Source organism: Sorex araneus, chromosome 3 (assembly GCF_027595985.1).
Source record: "Sorex araneus isolate mSorAra2 chromosome 3, mSorAra2.pri, whole genome shotgun sequence".
NCBI classification, from domain to species: Eukaryota; Metazoa; Chordata; class Mammalia; order Eulipotyphla; family Soricidae; genus Sorex; species Sorex araneus.
Genome location: NC_073304.1, coordinates 238,625,578 through 238,644,226, shown reverse-complemented (window position 1 = coordinate 238,644,226; position 18,649 = coordinate 238,625,578). Strand labels below are relative to the sequence as shown.

The window sequence follows — 18,649 nt, the reverse complement described above, 5'->3', positions numbered from 1 at the left end:
GCCCAGGGTGCACCGGCCACCTCGGGGCCTGTGGCCAGGGTGGCCTCGCCTCTTGGTGTGAGTTCCAGAGGACATGGAGGGGCAGTGCAGACCAGTGGTGACGGCCCCTGCACACCTTACTGTGGCCGAGGACCCTGGAGCACCCAGTTCCCCCCAGGGCCTGCCCACCCAATCCCGGGAACGGGTCTCTGGCCCTGCCACCCTTGGTTCCAAGTTGATTAGAAAGTGCCGTGCCCCAGGGCTGCTCCTGTTGGGGCGGGCACCCCACCCCTGCCGCAGTGAGCCGCGGGGTCTCCCCTCCAGTGCAGAGACTGCCAGCACTGCTGCCCATCTTTATTGTGCTCGCCCCAAGGCCATGGGGCCCCCAACCAGCGGCTCCTTGGGACAGTCTAGCGGCCCCCGAGGGTCTTCTTGGCCTGGAAGAGACAGAACCTCGTCAAACGTGTTGTCTGGCACCTGCGGTCACGGGCTCGCGCGTGCGTGTCCCATCTGCCCCCACCCCTGGCGGCCTGGGTGGGGCCCAGGGAAGCCGCGGCCCGGGTGCAGGGGTCAGGAGGAGACCGGGGCGGGGCACGGGACGGAGCCTCAGCCGAGCGGGCAGGTGCCAGCTCGTGGCCTGCGCCGGCCCCGGGAGACGTACCGCGGCGGCGAAGCAGCTCCGCAGCGCCTGGAACTCCCGCGCGCACAGGTCCCGGCTCAGGCGGCCGCCCGGGGCCGTGGCGGCCTGCACGCACCTGCCGTAGGCGGCGGCCTGGGGCGGGCGGGCGGCGCGGTGGGCAAGGGGCGGTGGGCCTGCGCCCCGCGCGCCCCGCGCCCTCCGCCTCCCCGCGCCCCGCCCGCCCCCACGCGCCCCCACTCCTCACCTCTTCCCCGCAGGCCGCCAGGCGCTCGGGGAAGGCGCGGAAGCGGCTCCGCACGCGACTCCACACCGCTCCGTTCGTGGACATGAGAGGTCGCTCCGGACCCTGTGGGCGCCGGCACTTTAGACCGGCCTCTTCCGGCGCTTACAGTCGGCGCTTCCGCTCCTAGCCCCCACGCCTTGTCATTGGCTGTGACTCAGCCCTGGGCTCCGCCTCCAGAAGCGCGCAGAGTCTTCGGACTCCCGTGATTGGCTGGTGACCGTGTCTATCTTTTACCGGGACCTCAGATTGGTTTGGGTTCAAACTATTTACCGAAGTCGGGGCTAGGACCCGCCTCCACGGGCGATTGGCCGGCGTAGCTTAGCCCGCGCGGTGATTGGGCAAGCCCCGGAAGTGGGCGGGTCCGGAGAGTGACGGGCGTCATGGCGGCCTCGGCGCCGCTGCGGGACCGGCTTCTCTTCCTGCAGCGGGTGAGCTGGCGGTCGCGGCGCCGCTGCCCGGCGGGTCGCTCCCTCGCCTGACGGCGTCCGGGCCGGCGGGGGGGCGGGGCCGCGGCGCCTCCAGCCCTGCTCACGGTCCCCTCCCCGCAGCTGCCCGTCCTGCTGAAGGGGACCGCGGACGACGAGGCCCCGTGTCCCGGCTACGTGTTCCAAGAGGTCGTCAGTATCCGCCAGGACCCCGGGCGGGGCGGCCAGGGCGCGTCCGCGTGGCCCGGGAGCTCACCGGGTGGCTGTGCGTGTCCCAGGGGTCATCAGTGTGTCCACGTGGGTCTGCGTGTCCCAGGAGGGCATCAGTGTGTCTGCGTGTGTCTGCGCGTCCCAGGAGGTCGTCCGTGTGTCCACGTGCGTCTGGTTGTGCCAGGAGGGCATCAGTGTGTCCACGTGTGTCTGGGTGTCCCAGGAGGGCATCAGTGTCCATGTGTGTCTGGGTGTCTCGGGAGGGCATCAGTGTGTCCACGTGTGTCTGGGTGTCCCAGGAGGGCATCAGTGTGTCCACGTGTGTCTAGGTGTCTCAGGAGGTCATTGGCGTGTCTGCATGTGTCCGCGTGTCCCAGGTCATCAGTGTGTCCACGTGTATCTGTGTGTCCTGGGAGGTCATCGGCATGTCTGTCCGATTGTCCCAGGAACTCATCGTATGTCCACGCGTGTTCGTGTATCCCAGGATGTCATCAGCCTGTTTGCATGTGTCTGCGTGTCCCAGGAGGTCACCGGTGTCTGTGTGTGTGTGTGTGTGCTGGGAGGTCATCAGCACGTGCGCGTGTGCCTGCGTGTCCGGGACTCACCGCGTGCGTGTGTCTGCGTGTGCCGGGTGCCGAGGCGGACTCTCTCCAGCGGAGCTTCCCTAACGCACCCCCAGAGATCTCGCACGAGTCTGCGGGCAGCAGCCAGTGCCTCCTCGAGTACCTTCTGGCCCGGCTGCACGGGGGCTCCGGCCGCGTGAAGCTCAAGGTGAGGAGCAGGTGCCCTTCCGGGGTCACTGCGGGCAGGCGGGCGGGCGCGCAGCAGCTGACCGCTGCCCGGCTGTCCCGCAGGTGCTGAAGCTGCTGCAGCACCTGAGCACGCGCGGCTCCCCCGCCTTCCTGCAGCTGCTGCGCCGCTGCCCCTCCTGCATCCAGGAAGCAGCAGGTGCGTGGGGCCGGAGGCTGGGGACTGTGCCCTGGGTGGGGGGTGCTGGCCGGCCCTGAGTGCCCCCGCAGTGTTTGCAGGCCCCCCGGACCCCCTCCACGGGAACAGCTTGTACCAGAAGGTGCGGGCAGCGGCGCAGGTGAGCCCTGGCGGGCCGGGTTTGGGGAGGCTGCAGCCCCCCAGCCTGCTGAGCGGCCCCTCTTGTCCAGGACCTGGGGAGCACCTTGTTCTCAGACCCCGAGTCTCCGGTGCCACCTTCACATCCCCCTCAGGCCTTGCCGCATGCAGGTAAGGGCCAGCCCTGTGGGGGCCCCCAGGCCATCCCCACAGCTGCAACTGACGCCCCCCCCGTCCCCCCCCAGGAATGGGCTCCCAGTCCCGGCCCCGGGGGGCGCTCCAGGGCTTCGGCTACAGTGAGGAGCGGCCAGGTGAGTGAGGCAAGCTGGGGTCCGTTAGCCCTGCCCCCTCCCATCCCGTGATGACCGCCAACCTGCTGTTCTTGGCGGGGCCTCTGCCTGCGGTGGGTGCCTTGGACACCAGCACCCCAGGCCCTTGTGTGGGGCAGGGTGAGGGCCCAGGGTGCGAGCGGAGGCCCAAGCTGTCTCGACTCTCGGCACAGGCTCTGCGGGGGAAGTGTTCCTGTCCAGCGTGCAGAGGGCGGCCGAGGTGCTGGTCCACGCCATGCGCCCGGCGCCCGCGGGCCCCGCCTGCCCGGCGCCCGGGCTGCGCGCCGGCTCCTACCAGCCCGTGGTGACGCCTGCGCCCCGCAGTCCCCGGCCCGGGGCCGTGCCAGGGCTGGGCGCCCGAGGTGAGGTGGGCGGGGTCGGCAGGCTGGGTCGCGCTGGGCACGGCCGGGGTCCCCCGTGGCCACCCCTGCGTCTCCGCTTCCTGCAGCCGCGCAGCACCAGCCTGGACGGGCCGGCGGGGGCTGGGACGAGCTGGACGGCAGCGGCCCGAGTGTGCAGGGTGACAGCAACCCCGGCAGGGCCTCCGAGGGCGGCTCCGACGGTGACCTGACGGACAGGTGCGGGGGCGGCCCCCCAGCTGCCCCGCGCCCCCCTCCCCCGCACCCCCTGCCCTCCAGCCGCCCTGTGCCCCCTCCCCCGCCCTCCAGCACCCCGCACCCACGCCCTCCAGCACCCGGCCCTCCAGCTGCCCTGCGCCCCCTCCCCCGCCCCGCGCCCCGCCCCGCGCCCCGCACCCCCGCCCTCCAGCCGCCCTGCGCCCCGCACCCCCCGCCCTCCAGCACCCCCAGCCCTTCAGCCGCCCTGCACCCCCGCAGGACCGAGGTGGAGACCCTGCAGGACTGTCAGCCAGAGCTGGGCCTGGTTTGTGCCGTGACCAGGGGACCCCGCGCCTTCCTGAGCCGTGAGGAAACTCGATGTTTCCTCAAAGAGTGAGTCCTACCCCCGCAGTTGGCACTGCCCCCTGCGGCCCCCCCATGCCCCCTGCAGCTGGCGCTGTCCCCCGCTGCCCTCACAGGCTCCTTCCCTCCCGCAGGTGTGGGCGGCTCAACTGTGAGGTGGTCCTGCAGCTGCTGCTCAGCCGCCTGGACGGGCCCGAGGAGTGTGCACAGATGGTGAGGGCGCAGGGTCCGAGGGCGGGGTGCGGGGGAGGGGCCGAGGGCGGAGGGCGTGGGGGTCTGAGGGTGGGGCGCAGGGGAGGGTCTGAGGACAGGGGTGTTGGGTCCAAGGGTGGGGCGGGCCCCGACGGTCGCTGAGTCTCGGGCAGATACCGAGTGGGGAGGGGGTGCGGGGGGAGTAGGCCGGGCTGGCCAGTCCAGCAGGCTCCCAGGGCCAGAGCGGCCATTCTTGCCCACAGCGTGTGCTGAGTGCGCTGTCCTCGCTGGGAGGCAGCGATCTCCTGTCCACGGAGCACGTCCTGCTGCTGGCCCGGCCACGGCTGCACGAGCTGGGCAGCGGCACCCCTGGGCCTGCGGCCACCAAGGCCACCAAGGTGAGCCAGCCCTCCCCGTGCTCCCCGCCGCTGTGGCCTCGCCTCCCCGCTTCCCGCCAGACAGCCCCGGCCCGAGCCCAGCCCAGCCCACGCAGCCCTGTCCACCCTGGGTCTCGTCCTGCAGATCCTGAGGCACCTGGAGGCCGCCTGCCGACAGCGTCCCCCTGCGCCAGGTCCCCCGGGCCCACCCAGCCACGCTGCCGCCCGTGGGGGCCTGTGCGACCTGCTGGCGGACGCTGTGCCCTTCTCCCGGGACCCATCTCTGCCCTCGCCCCAGAGCCCAGCACCCCCGGCCCCACCGGCCCCGATGGACTCCAGGGAGCCTCCGGGGGGCCCGGCCAGTTCCGGAGAGCAGGGCCCTGGGTCTGTGCCCAGCCCAGACGGCAGCCTCGGCTCCCTGTTTGCGGGCATGGAGCTGGTGTCCTGTGCCCACCTGGCGGGGCCGGAGCGGACCCCGGTCTCCCAGAGGGGGTCAGCCATGGAGCCGCCGGCCCGCGAGCCTTCAGTGTTCGCGTTTCTGAATGTGTGACCCGCGGGCGCCCCAGGGGCCTGACTTGGTGCCAGCAGCTCAGAGCAGGAGTCCAGCTGGACTCAGGATGGCCACGCTGGGCTCGGGAGCTGTACCTGGGGGGGGTGTGTCCCCACCCCACAGGGCCTGACTGGGGGTGCCTCAGTCGCCCGGAGGCCACTCCGAGGGTACAGGAGCAGGGGCTGGTGGGGGCCCCCCAGCTCCCAGGGTGCAGCCAGCTCCCCGACTCTTCCATGGGGGATGTGGCAGAGACTGCCCGCCCCAGGGTCTGGGGGGGGTCCCCAGGGCCACTCCAGCCTCCCTCCTGCCCTGATGGCACTTCACAGCAGAGGGCGGCAGAGTGGGGTCTGGGGTGCTGCTCTCGGGGGCGGGGCCTGGTCCTCCCTGTCAGCCCCAGTGTGTGGCCCCCATCTCTTCCCAACACTGAGGGCTGGGACCCCGTCACGAATAAATGCCTCACTTGTTGCCTTGCCTGTATTTAAACCATCTCTGAGTATATGTGTGAGCCCATGTGTCAGCATCTGCACGTATGCGTGTGCCTGTGTGTCGGCATGTGCATACGAGTGTGTGCCTGGTCAGCGTGTACCCGCATGTCAGCGCCTGCGTGTATGAGGGTGTGCCTGCGTGTCAGCGCCTGCGTGTATGTGTGCCTGTCTTAGTACCTGCGTGTGTGTGCCCGTGTCAGCACCTGTGTATGAGGGTGTGCCTGTGTGTAGCGTGTGCTTAGGACTTCCCAGAAGCAGGCATCGGGAAGGGACTACTGGCGTGTCCCTGTTGCCGGCCGCAGCTCTGCGCCCCGACGACGCGCGAGGCAGCCACCGAGCACAGCACTGCTGAGTAGGGCTTGGCGGCCGCAGCCGGAAGTAGAATCTGGGAAACACCTTCTGGGGAGCTGAGGCCTGTGGGCCAGGAAGGGGGAACTGGGTCCCGGCCTGTTCCTGGGGCCCTCAGCCCGGGGCAGCTGCCCCCTCGGCTCCCTCCCCTGCTCCGGGTCCTGCCTGCCTCCTGCAGGGCTTCCGAGGCGACACCCTCACCTGTCAGGGTGCGAGGCAGGGAGCACCCGCTTCTGACGCCCCCCACCTCGGCCGTTCTGAGCTTTTACGATCAGTGAGGGGACCAACCTTGGAGGCTGGTTAGGGGGGGCTCCTCCCACAGCACCCGAGCCAGCACACCTTCACCATATGCAGCAGGAGCAAGACACAAGAGCCAACACTTGCAGGCTGGGACCCAAACCAGCAGGTGTGTAGCACCTGGGCTACGGCCCCTCTTCATTCCAGGCTAGTGCTGTGGCTGGGTGCTTCTGCGCGTGCCTTGCACACTGGCTCAATTCTTGGCACACCCCCCTCCCACACACACACATGCAACATTCCTGATACATTCCCCTTGCTGAGGAAACCTACAGCATCCCAGGTGCAGCGAACCCGTCCTGCCCACGGACGGGTTCCCGACAACGCGGAAGCTCCCGGGGACCTGACCAGCACAGCTGGGCGCCTTCTCCCCAACTCCATCGCCGCCAAACTCTCACCAGGGGCCCGGGAGACTCCCGGCGTGATAGCCGCAGAGTCCAGGTCCAGGCCACAGGGGCCCCGGGCACCAAGGTGCATCCCCGAGACGTGCAGTAACGTGCAGAAACGGTGGACCCGCGGGGCCGGCTGAAGGCGGACTGGGGCAGGCAGGCGGGCAGCCCCCAGTAGGGCCTAAGGAAAGCGGAGGGGGCAGCACGGGGGTCGTGGGAGAGCAACATGAGAGTACGGACCACGCGCGGGCGTGCGGGCTCCCCCCGGGTTGCCCCAGCTCGCCCCGCCCCCTCAAGCCCCGCCTCCCGCCGCGGCCAATCGGCAGCCGACCGCCGCCGCGGCCCGGGCTCTCCGAGGTTCCGCCCACACCCGCACGTCCCGAAGGACAGCCGAGCCACCCAATCGGGTCTCCGGCCCGGCCGGAGGGCCAATCCGGAAGCGGCGCGGGCATAGGGGGCGGGCCTCCGTGACGGACAGGGAGGAGGCGCCCGGCTGGTTGCTAGCTACCGCCGTCGCCCGCCGCGCCGCTCGGCCGCTTCATTGTCGCCCCGGGACGGGAGGCCGCGCGGGGTCGGGGCGCGAGGTCGCCGCCCGAAGGCTGGACCCCTCGCGTCCCAGTCCGGCCTGCCCCACGCAGCCCACGCCCGCAGCTCGGGGGTCCGCGCAGAGAGGGGCCCTCGCAGGTGCTGGATCTTCGCCAAGCGGGGAGGTCCCTCAAGCGGGGGTCCGCTCAGCCGGGGAGTCCCCTCCCACCAGGTGAGGGTCCCCGCAGGCAAGTGGCGCCCAGGCCCCCGGAGCGTGTGCACGGGCTGGCCGGGAGCGGGTGCAGACCCCGTGCCCTTCGCCCAGGGTCGGCGGGCATGTCCAGGTGCAGGGAGAGAGGGCACGGGGTGAGGGGATCTGAGGCTGGCAGGCACAGGGGTGCAGCGGTCTCTACGGGGCTGGGGAACCGTCTGCCCGCAGACCGCCCAGGGGCCTCTGGGTCAGCTTGGGAGCGCGGGGTCAGGGAGGCGAGGGTACTGGGGGGCGGGCGTGGGTGGGACGCAGAGCTCAGGGGCGCTCTGGGCAGGCGTGCGCAGCCTCTGAGCGGTGGCACCTTCCCGTGTGCTGTCTAGACCCTCACTGCTGCACGTGCTGGACTCGCCGCGGTGTCCAGGGCACACGCCTTAGCCACTCTGCCTTCCGGGGAGTCCCAAAGCCAGTGAAGTTGGGGTGCGCAGATGCTCCACTGCTGGCCACACCGCCCCCCACTTCCCAGAGCCCCTTTGCGGGGAGGTGGGTCACACCCGAGGTACCCAGGAGCTGTCCTGCCCCTGTGCTCAGGAGCTTGCCCTGGTAGTGCCACGGGAGCCTGTGGAGCTGGGGTGGCATCGGGGTGGGTGGCTGTGTGGAAGGCAAGGGCCTGACCCATGTGCCAGACCCCCAGGTGCCCCTTTTCATGGGCGAAGGTGAGGCTGGCGCTGGCGGCCAGCAGGGGTCCTCTTGTTCCCCACCCCCCCAACTGGCTGCCCCCCGCGTTCCTTGTTTTCCTGACTGAGGCGCTACCCAGAGAGGCGGGGTGGGGTGGGGCACCCTGGCAGGACTTGGCCAGCGTGGGCAGCGGCTGACCTGCGCCCTCTCCTCTGCTCCAGGCCGCTGTCTCCATGAAAGGCGCCCAGCCTGTGGGCAGCCCCGCAGGGGCCCCGGGGAGCAGCCCAGAAGGTGTGGACCTGACACTGACCGGCTTCCCGCCACCCTTGTCCCGCCGGCCTGGCAGTGCCACAGCCACCAAGCCCCTGACCCGCTCTGTGTCTGCTGTGGCGGGCAGCGGGCCGCGGAGGAGGGCACAGGTGAGTGTGGCCGGGGTCAGGGGAGCCCTCGGGGGCTCGTGGCCTTCTCTGACCCAGCGACCCTGCTCAGGCTGTGTCCACTCTCAGCTCACGGGGATCCCCAGCAGTGCCCCACAGGGCAGGAAGGCCAGGTTGGGCCGGGCTGTGTCCAGCGCGAGACGCCACGGTGGGCGGCTCCGGGCCAGGCGCTGTGTCCCCAGAGCTGCCCTCTCACCACCGCTGTGGTGTAGGGTGGTGTAGGGTGCGGGCCGGTCACGGCTGCTCCCCGTAGGACCCCGCAGGGCCTGGAGTACCCCCAGCTGTGAACAACCTGCGCCGATCCAGCAGTGCCACCCAGGTGAACCCACCGCCCGCGAGCCAGGCCTGGACCGACCCCCCCAGGTAACTCTGACCTCTCTCGGGGTGTGGCTGCCCCAGGAACTGTAGGAGATGCCCGGGATGGAGCCAGGTCGGCCACGTGCAGGCTGTAGGCTGGGTGGAGCAGCCTTCAGAGCCAGCCTCTGTGGCAGGGGGGCGCCCGTGGACTTGGGACTCGAACCCTGCCCTCCCCATTCAGGGACCCCTCCAGGCTCGCGGCTGTTGCCCAGAGGCGCAACCTCCAACCGCCCCCCCCCCCCAAACCCAGCGAATCATGCCCAGCCTGCTGGCCTTTGGGAATGTGGACTCCAAGTGCACGTTTTGTGGGCGTGGTGTTAGGGGCGGGGCCTTTCAAGGTGAGGGCTGTGGGCGGGGCCTTTAGGTGTGTGGTTTGTGGGCGTGGCTTTAGAGGCGTGTCTGTGGGCGGGGCCTTTAGAGGAGTGGCCACAGGCCCTCTCCACTTGTGCCCTGTGAGAGATCCCAGCAGGGCCCGTCTGCCCCGTGCTTTTCAGAGCTGTTGCCCGTACATGGTCTTCTGCTGTTCGTGGGAGCCCAGGATCTCAGCCCGGTTCTCCCAGACGCAGCCTGTAGCATGAGCAGGGCGTTGGTGGGACCCCCTTCAGGCACCTGTTAGACTGGGCGCTGTTCCCCCATGCCTCCAGCTGCTGGGCGCTGCAAAGGTCCTCGTGTGTCCCACAGGCGCACGGCTGACCCTGCCTCCACAGGCTGGGTCCGCCAGTTCTGCAGGGGGAGCCGTTAGGTTGACCCCCAAGGGCATGCCCTGGGCTGGATTCCATGAGGGTCCCCAGGACAGTGGTGAGGTGGGAAGGGCATCGTCCAAGGGCTGAGGATCACTGGGAGTGACAGCACAGTGCAGAGGGCACTTGTCTTGCACACGGCCCACTTGGGCTCAATCCCCGGCATCCCAGTGCTCCCCCTAGCACTGCCAGGAGTAATCCCCGAGTTGCAGAGCCAGGGTCAGCCTGAGCATCGCTGGGTGTGTGCTCCCAAAGAGCACTGCTGCCACATGACCCCATCCCTGCACTGCCGTGGGCAGGGGCAGAGTCCCTGCTCCCTCCATCCCTCCTCACCCAGTGGTGGGCTGCTCCTGCCCCTCTCTGACGCAGGCCGGTGGAGCCCCTGGATTTCCTGGCACTGTTCGAGGGCAGCCCTGATGGGCAAAAGCAGACATGCAGTCTGGGGAAAGTTGCCAGTGATCAGGGAGCCACGTGGAACATTCTGGTAAGGCTGGGAGTCTTGTCCACATGGGTGTGGTCCCTGCAGCTGAGCGGTTGGGGCCTGTGTCCGAGCTGTGTCCACTCTCGGACTTTGGCGTCCCAGAGTGGGGTGCGGACAGAGATCCCTACAGCCCGGGCCCTGTCCACTCGGGGGAGGGAGTAGGCGTTTGTGTGCAGGCCACAGGCTCAGTGGCACCTGCACACAGGACGAGCAGCCCAGGGCCTCCCCGCCGCCCATGGACCCCCGGAGCCCCCCCAGTGCCCCTGAGGTCCGTGCTGGCCCAAGGAGGAGGGAGTGTGCGGTGACCCTGGCGCCCAGCTTCACAGCCAACAACAGGTATGGGCCTTCCCGGCCGGGCTGCTGCTGCCCTCACGGAGTGCACACGTGAGTCACACGTGGTGAATGCATGACAGTGTGTTGCACGGAGGACGCATGTGTGAACCGTGAATGAGGAATGGACCACACGTGAAGGAGAGATGGGCTGACCAAGAAGGGGTGATGTGTGACTGGGCGAGGGGTGCCGTGGGGGACAGTGAACGAGGGCTCGTGAGTGACGCGTGCAGGAGGGGTTGGTGAGCACTGGGCGACGCGCGAGAGGGCCGAGGAGAAAGAGCTGAATGAGAATGAATGATGCAGAATGGCTAAATCGGTGAGGAATGAATGATGCTGAATAGATAAAAACTGATGAGTGAATCATGCATGAATGAATATGCTGATGAATGAATGATGCTCGAAAAGATGATGGGTCGGATGACAATGAAAGACTCACAAATGATGAGTCGGATGAGAAGCCTGTGGTTGTGAACGGGGCGCGAGGGAGCGAGGGCCAGTGGTGCTTGTCTGGGAGGCGCGTAGAGTGGGGACGGAGTGAGCAGAGAGTTGGGGCGGCTGCCCTGACAGGGGACCGTGTCTAGAGGCTGCGCCCGCCTGTCTCCACAGGAGCAGCAAAGGAGCGGTGGGCAACCGAGTCACAGCCATGGTGCATAACCGTCACAGCCCTGCAGAGAAGGCGCCGCCCCCCAAGAGCTCCAACCACACAGCTCTTTCCCTCAAGTAAGGCCCCACCTGACCAACTCCCCGTGCTGCCTCTGCCTGGACACACACGTGCACGCATGCACATGCACATGTGTACATACATACATGTGCACATGTGTACACATACGTGCATGTGTGTGCCTATGTGCTGTTCGTGGGAGCTCTGCCTGGACACACACATGCACATAGGTACACATGCACACGTGAAAACATGAATGCACACGCATGTACACAAATGAAAACACATGTATACATGTGCATGCATGCACACAGGGCACTGGGAGAACATAGACCAGGGCAGGGCAGCAGCAGGCCAGCCCCCCCACCCCCCGAGAAAGCAAGTGACCCCAGTGTCGGGCACATCCCGAGCTGAGGGATCTGAATGCTCGGCCCGGGAGCACCCACACCCCGTGCCTGTGGCGGGGCCTGACCCTTTCTGCCCTTCCTGGCAGCAACATCCTCAAGGCGGCCTCCCACGAGGTCCAGGAGAGCGGAAGCTTCCAGAAGCTGCAGAAGAATCTGGCCAGCAGCAACCAGGGGGCCCGGAACAACACCAGGGGGCCCCTGGGCCCCCTCAGGAGGAAGGAGGTGACGGAGGAGGAGGCTGAGAGGTGCGCAAGGTGGGGGCAGGCAGGCCAGAGTCTCCAGAAGTTTCCTTTCACCTTGCTGGGCCTCTGGAGTCTGCGGAGACCCATGTCCCCTGGTCCCACATATGCGAGTGTCCAGCAGTGGCAGCACTGTGTCCATGGCCCGGGCCGTGGGGGGAGGCCTTTGGGGCTTCTTGCAGTCACTGAGCCTTTTCTGGACTTGGGGGGTCACTGTCCAGCCGGCGGGGACATGCTCCTGGCAGACTCCCCCGCCATGCCTGGGGCCCAGCAGCGGGGGCTGCAGATGGGCCGGTCAAGCTCAGGGCAGCCCCAGGGCCCTGCTGCCACCCCTCGACCTGGTCTGTTGCTGTGCCGAGCTGTCAAACAGGCCACAGACGTGGCAGCTGAGACCATGCCCACAGGTGCCATCCGGGACCCAGGGCCACTGTCACCTGCCCCACCCCTCCCAGGTTTCTGCCTGTGTCGGACGGATAAAGGGCCTCTGGATGCCTGTGGCCGGGGCCCCGCCCGTGTGCTGCTGGGTCTCAGGGACTGGCGCTGGGACCCTGCACGTGGGGCCTTGCCTCTGATGGCTCGGGGACAGGCCTCTGCGCCCACGCACGGGGCCTTTTGCTCCTGAGTCCTAGAGTGGCCCCGCCCTGAAGCCCGCTGCCCCTAGGTTCATCAACCGGGTGAACCAGGCGGCTGTCACCATTCAGCGCTGGTACCGGCAGCAGGCCCAGCGGTGGACGGGAGCAGCCTCCGGGGAGCAAGAGGTCAGTGGGGGAGGGGCGCGCCCTCCCTTCGGGGCCAGCAGGTGGGGCGGGTTGGTCCAGGCGGCTCCAGAGACAGGTCTGCCCTCTGCGCAGCCAGGAAATGTCAGGGTGGGCTACGCGGGAGCTGGCCTGGGTGGGGGACCCCTCCCCGCCCCACCCTGCCTTGCTGGGTCCCACAGAGGAAGCCGCAGCTCCCAGGAGACGGGAACATGCTGGACGTGCACCGCCAGAAGGAGGCAGCCAGGAGGAAGGCCAGGGAGGAGAAGGCGCGGCAGGCCAGGCAGGCGGCCATGCAGGTGCGGGGTCACTCACTGCCCGGGCTGAGCTGTGCAGCTGCCGGGTCACTGCTGACCCGCGGCTGAGTCAGTCACTCCAGGGGCCTCCCAAGAGCTTCGGGGCAGCTGACACTCTCCTCCCCTCACAGGAACTGCAGCAGAAGCGAGCCCTGAGGCAGGGCACCCTGGAGCTGGCCCCCAGGCGGGCACGCCCCCGACTCTCACCAGCCCACAAAGCCAACAACACAGGTGTGGGGGGTCGCCCTGCTGCCATGTCTGCCCGCCCCTCCCATCACAGCCGCCAGGGGGCGCGCCTGCCCCCAGCTGACCCTTCCTTCCCACGTCCCCAGCATCTGGGACCCCACTGTATCCCGGAGGGGCCCCCCACCCTCTAACACCATGTTCTGTTTGCAGGGGCCGAACCCCACACTGCAGCACAGCAAGATGCTTGCCAGCCGCCCACGGAAGTGTCCCCACAGCCGCAACTGTTTCCAGAGCCCAGGAAGCAGGTCTGCTCCTGCCCTGGCCCTGGGGTGCTGTGCTGGGTGCCCTCCCTGCCCTCTTCGTGGCCAGGGTGCACAAGCTGCCCACTCCCCCCGCTAACGGCTCTGCTGCTTCCCCTCCTGCAGGACCCCGTCTCCCACGAGGCAGCCGGCGGGGACCGGGAGGCCCCAGAAGCTTCCAGGAGCAGGGCCAAGTCCAGAGCGATGCTGGACGAACTACTGGACACTCTGAAACTGCTGGAGGAAGAGCCTGAGCCGCTGCCGCCGCCCAGGACCTACCGACAGGACAGATACGCCTGGAGTGATGAGGTGACTTTGCTTGCACAGGGCCGGCCCCCCACCCATGCCAGGGCCCACAGACTGGGAGCCTTGGGTCGGGCGGCGCCAAGGCCGCTAGAACCCCGCTAGACCCAGCTCCAGCCCTTCCGCCCGGCCCCGCCCCGGCCCCAGGCCCCGCCCCTTCAGCCCATCCCCAGGCCCCGCCCCTTCACCAGCCCATCCCCAGGCCCCGCCCCATCCCCAGGCCCGTCCCCGCGCGCAGTGCAGGCAGCCCTCGTGACCCCTCTCTGCAGGAGGACGGGGCCAGCTCCCTGACTGCTGATAACCTGGAGAAGCTGGGGACGCTCAGTGCTGGCGCGGGGCCCCCCGAAGCCGGGACGCTGCTGTCGGAGGCCAAGCTGCAGAGCATACTGAGCTTTCTGGACGAGATGGAGAAGTCCGGGCAGGACCGGCCCAGCCCCGCCCCGCAGGTGTGCGAGTCCCCGGGGAAGCGCTGCAGCCTGGCCCCCGGGAGGGGAGCCCGCCTGACCCCTGCCGTCGTCAGGGGCCCCTACTGGAGGACGGGCCGGGGCGCCCCGTGCCCGAAGCCGGCACATCCCTGATGCGGCTGCAGCTGGAGGTGGAGGAGAAGAAGCGGGCCGCGGCGCTGCTGCAGAGGGCACTGGTGAGCGCCCAGACGCGCGCCCCGACTCCCCCACCCCCCAGGCCCACTCTGCTCCCCAGGAGACCTGTTTGCCCTCCACAGGCGCAGCAGCGGGACCTGGCGGAGCGGCGGGTCAAGGAGACGGAGCGGGAGCTGGGCCGGCAGCTGCGGCAGCAGCAGGAGCACTACGAGGCCACCATCCAGCGGCACCTGTGCTTCATCGACCAGGTGACCGGCCTCCCCAGGGGCCCATTCCCGGTGGGGGGATGCTGGGGGCTGCAGAGGGAAGCACTGGTCTGCGCGCCCTAGCCCCCAGTGGGCGATGTTCCTGGAGACCGTGAGGGCGGGGCTCGGGACTGGCCGTCGTGGGTCAGCCTCTCCTGCCCCCGCAGCTGATCGAAGATAAGAAGGTCCTGACTGAGAAGTGTGAGGCGGTGGTGACCGAGCTGAGGTCGGGTGAGCAGCGGCACCGCGAGCAGGAGGCCCGCACGCAGGAGCAGCACCGCCTGGTGAGGGGGCCCCGGGCCTGTGCACCAGCCTCTCTCCCCTCTGCCTGTCCCAGCCGGACCCCCTGTGTCACCTGAGGGCAGAGGGTCTGCGCATGCCCCCTACTGCGGGCCCCAGGGAGAGGCACGACCCCCGCCCCCGGCTCCCCCAAATCAGGCAGCACCTCCGGGTGGGGGCACTGGCGCTCCCTGTGCCTCCCGCTGCCCACACCTTCTCAGTCCAGACTTCTGGGGGGCAGGCGGGGACGCCCCGCGCCAATCTGGAGCGCCGGCGCCCTGACCCTGGGCGGCGCCCCTTGCTCACTGCGTTTCCTTTCGGGCAGGAGGTCAAGAAGCTGAAAGAAGTCATGAGCGCCACGGAGAAGGTGCGCAGAGAAAAGTGGATCAATGAGAAGACGCGCAAGATCAAGGAGATCACAGTCCGAGGTGGGCCCCGGGGCGGGCCTGCGGGGCGGCACGGCGGGCCCAGCGGCTCGGACCCTGCACGCGGTGCCCCCGCAGGCCTGGAGCCCGAGATCCAGAAGCTGATCGCCAAGCACAAGCAGGAGGTGAAGCGACTCAAGGGGCTGCACGAGGCGGAGCTGGCGCAGGCGGCGGCGCGCGCGGCCGAGCTGTACGGGCGGCAGGCCGAGGAGCTGCGGGCCCGCCTGGAGCGCGAGAAGGAGGCGCTGGGCCAGCAGGAGCGCGAGCGCGCGCAGCAGCGGTGGGTGCCGGGGACCCCCGGGGCTCGCGCTCTCCGGGGCGGCCGGGGCGGGGCGGCCTCCCGTGGGGCCCGCCTGGCCCCCGCCTGGCAGCGGCTTCGCCCCACCCCGCAGCCTGGAGCAGCACCTGGAGCAGGAGCAGCGGGCCTTGCAGCAGCGGCGGCGGCAGCTCTACAGCGAGGTGGCCGAGGAGAAGGAGAGGCTGGGCCAGCAGGCCGCCAGGTGCGGGGGAGGGGTGGGCCGCGGGGCCCCCGCCCGCCGCGCGCGCTCACGCCGGGCCCCCGCAGGCAGCGCGCCGAGCTGGAGGAGCTGCGGCGGCAGCTGGAGGCGAGCAGTGCGGCGGGCGGCCGGGCGCTGCGGGCCGAGTTCGACAAGGAGCGGGAGGCGCAGGAGCAGCGGCACCAGGTGGGCCCCGCAGCCCCCGGCCCGCGGCCCGGGCTCCCGCCGCCACGCCCGGCGGGCACTCACGCCGCCCTGTGCCCAGGTGGAGCTGAAGGCCCTGCGGGACCAGCTGGAGCAGGAGAGACAAGTGTGGGAAGCCAGTTGCGCCCGGAAGGAGGTGGGCGCGGCGCCCGGGCGCCCGGGCGGGCCGGGCGGGCCGGGCGGCCGCGCAGCCCCTCACCTATCCCGCGCCCCGCAGGAAGCCCGGCTGCTCAGCCGGGAGCGGGAGCTGAAGGAGGAGATCCGGCGAGGCCGCGACAAGGACATCGAGCTGGTCATCCACCGGCTGGAGGCTGACATGACGCAGGCCCGAGAAGAGGGCGAGCGGGCCACCGAGAGCCGGTGAGCGCCCCGAGCCGTCGCCCCGCCGACCTCTCCTGCGCGCCCCGCCCCCACTCAACGACCCCCGCGCCCCGCCCACCCGCAGCATCCAGCGCATCCGGGACAAGTACCAGACGGAGCTGGCGGAGCTGGAGCGCTCGGAGCGGCAGCTGCAGGAGCGCTGCGCGCAGCTGCGGGGCCGCCTGGGGGAGGCCGAGGGCGAGGGCGTGCGCCTGCGGGGCCTGCTGCAGCAGAAGGAGCGGGAGCTGGCCGACACGCGGGCGGTGAGCCGCGGGAGCGACTGGGCCGGCGGCTCTCGGGGCGGGGCCGCGGCGCTGTGGGCGGGGCGACCCGCGCCCTCGGGTGTGGCTGTGGTGTGGGCGGGGCGATCATCGGGGGCGGGGCCACTCTGTGGTGTGGGCGGGGCGATCCGCGGGGCGGAGCCGTGAAGTGGGCGTGCTTCTTGGGGGCGGGGCCAGGTTCCCGGCCCGCTGATGGCCTCACGTTGACCTGTCCCCAGGTAAACGAGCAGCTGACCGCGGAGCGCCGAGACCTGGCCCAGGTGCTCCGCCAGGAGTTCGCCGATCGCCTGGCGGCCTCGGAGGAGGAGACGCGGCAGGTCAGGGCTGAGCTGGCCGTGCTGCGTGCCCAACAGCAGCTGGAGCTGGAGCAGCTGACGCGGGACAAGCAGGCCGAGCTGGAGGCGGTGCACGGGAGGTGGGCGCGGTGGGCGGCAGAGCAGCACCCCCGCAGTGAGGGGTGTGGGGAGCCCGAGGCTATCTGTGCCAGGCTCATCCTGCACCCTGAGCCCCCCAGAGGCAGCCGCATGCAGAGGGTGGGACCTGGGGCGCTGAGCAGCCCCAGCCCGCCCATGGGCAGTGCAGGGCAAGTGGAGGCGGACTGCGGTCCCACCGCGGGATGCAGCCGACCTGCTCTCACTGGCCGCCTGACCCCAGAGCCGGTGGGCTTAGGCAGGACGGCTGCCCGCCCTCCTGCCCCTGGGCTGGAGGTCGCCCAGCGGCTCCCTGCCCACTGTGTGCCCCCGCAGGGTGAAAGTGGCGCTGGCCAAGAAGGAGGAGGCCGTGAGCAGCCTTCGGAGGCAGCATGAGGTGGGGCAGGCCGAGGGGCGGGGTGCTGGGGTGTGGCCAGCTGCCCACTGACCCTGGCCTGTTGCAGGCGGCGGTGAAACGGGCTGACCACCTGGAGGAGCTCCTGGAACTGCGGCGGCGGCCAGGCCCCAATGCCCCGTGAGACCGTGCCCAGCCATGCCCTGCGTGCCCACGCGGCACACTGCCGCAGTAAAGAATTCTTTTCTGTTCAGTTTTCTCGTGTCCTGCGAGTGGACCTGGGCTGGGTGCTGTGTGAGTGCCCCCTGCCCGCCTCCGGGCGCAGAGGCTCTTCCTCAGGATGTCTCCGGAGCCGGACACACTGAAACCTTCCAGAAAGGGGCTGATGGGGCCACTGCTTTCCCTGGTGGCCAGGGAGGACGCCCGGCTCTGGGTTCCCGGGGACCTCATTCGAGCCAGAGCCTCTGCCAGTGGCCTGAGCTGGGCTCGTGAGCGTGGCAGGTCTCTGCCATGCCCAGTCCTCGGGGGTCTGATCCACCACCACACCCCCTCGGTATCTGGGGACCTTGGAACACCCTGCTCGGGGTGGGGGACCTGGATGGGAGGAGTCTCTGATGGGGGGAGGCCTGTCCCTCGCTAGGAGGCTGACCCCTGCCCTGCAGGTTGGGCCAGAGGCACAGGAAGGCCCACGGGGGGCAGGAGGTGGAAGGAGGGGGACGCACTGCCTCTGCTGACCCAAGCACTGTCTCTGCCCGCCACTCCTGGTCCACATCTGCAGCTCTTTGGGAGAAGGGGCCTCCCAGGCTCCCACAAATCTGCACATCCCCCTGAGGAGCTCACCCTGTTGGTCCCTGGGGGCTGTGGTGGCAGTGGGCGGTGGGCCCCCATATCCATAGCTTGAGGCTGCCTCTGTCCCGCCCTCGGGCCTGACTCCAACCCCGCCTCCACCCCAGGGGTCTTTCGGGGAGTGACGGTTGCCCACTAGCTCACTCTGCGAGGCTGGGACCGGGTGCCGGTGGCCGCTGTATATCTCCGGCGGGGGAATACCCCCCTGCTGGCCCTCAGCCCGCTAGACTCCTCGCCAGCTCCGCGACCTGCTGGGGCCGGTCCCTGCCATCCTGCTCAGCCGCGCTGGGGCTGCGCCCAAGGGGCAGCGAGTCCTCGCGCCCGCGGCCCTGCCCGCTCGGGCCGCCAGGGGGCAGCAGACACTGCAGAGCTGCGTCCGCGGGACGTGGGGGCCGTGGGCTCCCTGGTGGGCAGCTGTGCCCTCCCTCCCAGCCTATCAGGGTTCTGCCGTGCACAGGGCTCGGCGTCAGTGGGCAGACAGTGCGGGGGGTGCAGCTCCGAGTGGCCCCCAGGATACTGCACGTGGGCGGAGTGGGGCAGGTGGACGGGGCCCAGAGCTGGGAGAGCCGGACCCGGCCTCCCCGAGCTTGGACTGGGGCCACCCCAAAGCCTTGGTCTTCCTGCTCAGGGCAGCCCTGGGGTCTGGGGGTGGAGCCAGGGTCAGCCCGGGTCTGGGGGGAGTCTGGTCAGGGGGCTGGCTGACCAGCTGAGGCCGGGAGATGCCGGAGGTGCCACCCCCGGCCACTCAGCGGGGTGC

General features: G+C 69.9%; 3 protein-coding genes across 5 annotated transcripts; 2 read left to right on the top strand and 1 right to left on the bottom strand.

Annotated features, from left to right (window-relative positions):
• Positions 1 to 318: 318 nt before the first annotated feature.
• On the bottom strand, positions 319 to 1,020 carry NDUFAF8 (NADH:ubiquinone oxidoreductase complex assembly factor 8). Its single transcript, XM_055131750.1, has 3 exons — positions 864 to 1,020; positions 641 to 751; positions 319 to 416 (listed from the first exon to the last, which is right to left on the bottom strand). The coding sequence occupies exons 1-3, from the start codon at positions 945 to 947 to the stop codon at positions 390 to 392; spliced, it is 222 nt and encodes a 73-aa protein (XP_054987725.1). The 5' UTR covers positions 948 to 1,020; the 3' UTR covers positions 319 to 389.
• Positions 1,021 to 1,243: 223 nt separating this feature from the next.
• TEPSIN (TEPSIN adaptor related protein complex 4 accessory protein) lies at positions 1,244 to 5,436 on the top strand. Of its 2 annotated transcripts, none has more exons than XM_055131749.1 (13): positions 1,244 to 1,330; positions 1,451 to 1,523; positions 2,217 to 2,308; positions 2,392 to 2,485; positions 2,566 to 2,624; positions 2,695 to 2,773; positions 2,848 to 2,913; positions 3,105 to 3,293; positions 3,380 to 3,509; positions 3,768 to 3,881; positions 3,986 to 4,064; positions 4,307 to 4,441; positions 4,566 to 5,436. In XM_055131749.1, the coding sequence occupies exons 1-13, from the start codon at positions 1,283 to 1,285 to the stop codon at positions 4,968 to 4,970; spliced, it is 1,563 nt and encodes a 520-aa protein (XP_054987724.1). In that variant the 5' UTR covers positions 1,244 to 1,282; the 3' UTR covers positions 4,971 to 5,436. The 2 variants fall into 2 exon arrangements, with proteins under 2 accessions (XP_054987724.1, XP_054987723.1); XM_055131748.1 differs by having other exon boundaries at positions 2,557 to 2,624; positions 4,566 to 5,435.
• Positions 5,437 to 6,970: 1,534 nt separating this feature from the next.
• CEP131 (centrosomal protein 131) lies at positions 6,971 to 17,299 on the top strand. 2 transcript variants are annotated; one of them, XM_055130958.1, is made up of 26 exons: positions 6,971 to 7,243; positions 8,119 to 8,316; positions 8,588 to 8,697; positions 9,801 to 9,915; positions 10,118 to 10,248; positions 10,852 to 10,965; positions 11,400 to 11,558; positions 12,214 to 12,310; positions 12,490 to 12,606; positions 12,735 to 12,834; positions 13,000 to 13,094; positions 13,215 to 13,397; positions 13,661 to 13,837; positions 13,912 to 14,031; positions 14,113 to 14,238; positions 14,403 to 14,519; positions 14,840 to 14,942; positions 15,018 to 15,219; positions 15,332 to 15,439; positions 15,505 to 15,622; positions 15,702 to 15,776; positions 15,858 to 16,000; positions 16,086 to 16,263; positions 16,500 to 16,696; positions 17,028 to 17,088; positions 17,156 to 17,299. In XM_055130958.1, exons 2-26 carry the CDS (start codon positions 8,131 to 8,133, stop codon positions 17,228 to 17,230), a joined length of 3,207 nt encoding a protein of 1,068 aa, XP_054986933.1. In that variant the 5' UTR covers positions 6,971 to 7,243; positions 8,119 to 8,130; the 3' UTR covers positions 17,231 to 17,299. The 2 variants fall into 2 exon arrangements, with proteins under 2 accessions (XP_054986933.1, XP_054986932.1); XM_055130957.1 differs by having other exon boundaries at positions 16,500 to 17,088.
• The last annotated feature ends 1,350 nt before the right edge of the window (positions 17,300 to 18,649 follow it).

What these genes read in the sequence shown, in the direction of transcription:
- TEPSIN (XM_055131748.1), top strand. Translation starts at nt 1,283, where the DNA reads ATGGCGGCCTCGGCGCCGCTGCGGGACCGGCTTCTCTTCCTGCAGCGG. An exon ending in CCGGCCGCGTGAAGCTCAAG is followed by an intron (nt 2,309 to 2,391) that starts GTGAGGAGCAGG and finishes GCTGTCCCGCAG; the next exon opens with GTGCTGAAGCTGCTGCAGCA. An exon ending in AGGTGCGGGCAGCGGCGCAG is followed by an intron (nt 2,625 to 2,694) that starts GTGAGCCCTGGC and finishes CCTCTTGTCCAG; the next exon opens with GACCTGGGGAGCACCTTGTT.
- NDUFAF8 (XM_055131750.1), bottom strand. Translation starts at nt 947, where the DNA reads ATGTCCACGAACGGAGCGGTGTGGAGTCGCGTGCGGAGCCGCTTCCGC. An exon ending in TGGCGGCCTGCGGGGAAGAG is followed by an intron (nt 752 to 863) that starts GTGAGGAGTGGG and finishes CGCCCGCCCCAG; the next exon opens with GCCGCCGCCTACGGCAGGTG. An exon ending in GGAGCTGCTTCGCCGCCGCG is followed by an intron (nt 417 to 640) that starts GTACGTCTCCCG and finishes TGTCTCTTCCAG; the next exon opens with GCCAAGAAGACCCTCGGGGG.
- CEP131 (XM_055130957.1), top strand. Translation starts at nt 8,131, where the DNA reads ATGAAAGGCGCCCAGCCTGTGGGCAGCCCCGCAGGGGCCCCGGGGAGC. An exon ending in GGCCCAGCCCCGCCCCGCAG is followed by an intron (nt 13,838 to 13,911) that starts GTGTGCGAGTCC and finishes TGCCGTCGTCAG; the next exon opens with GGGCCCCTACTGGAGGACGG. An exon ending in CCAGTTGCGCCCGGAAGGAG is followed by an intron (nt 15,777 to 15,857) that starts GTGGGCGCGGCG and finishes CGCGCCCCGCAG; the next exon opens with GAAGCCCGGCTGCTCAGCCG.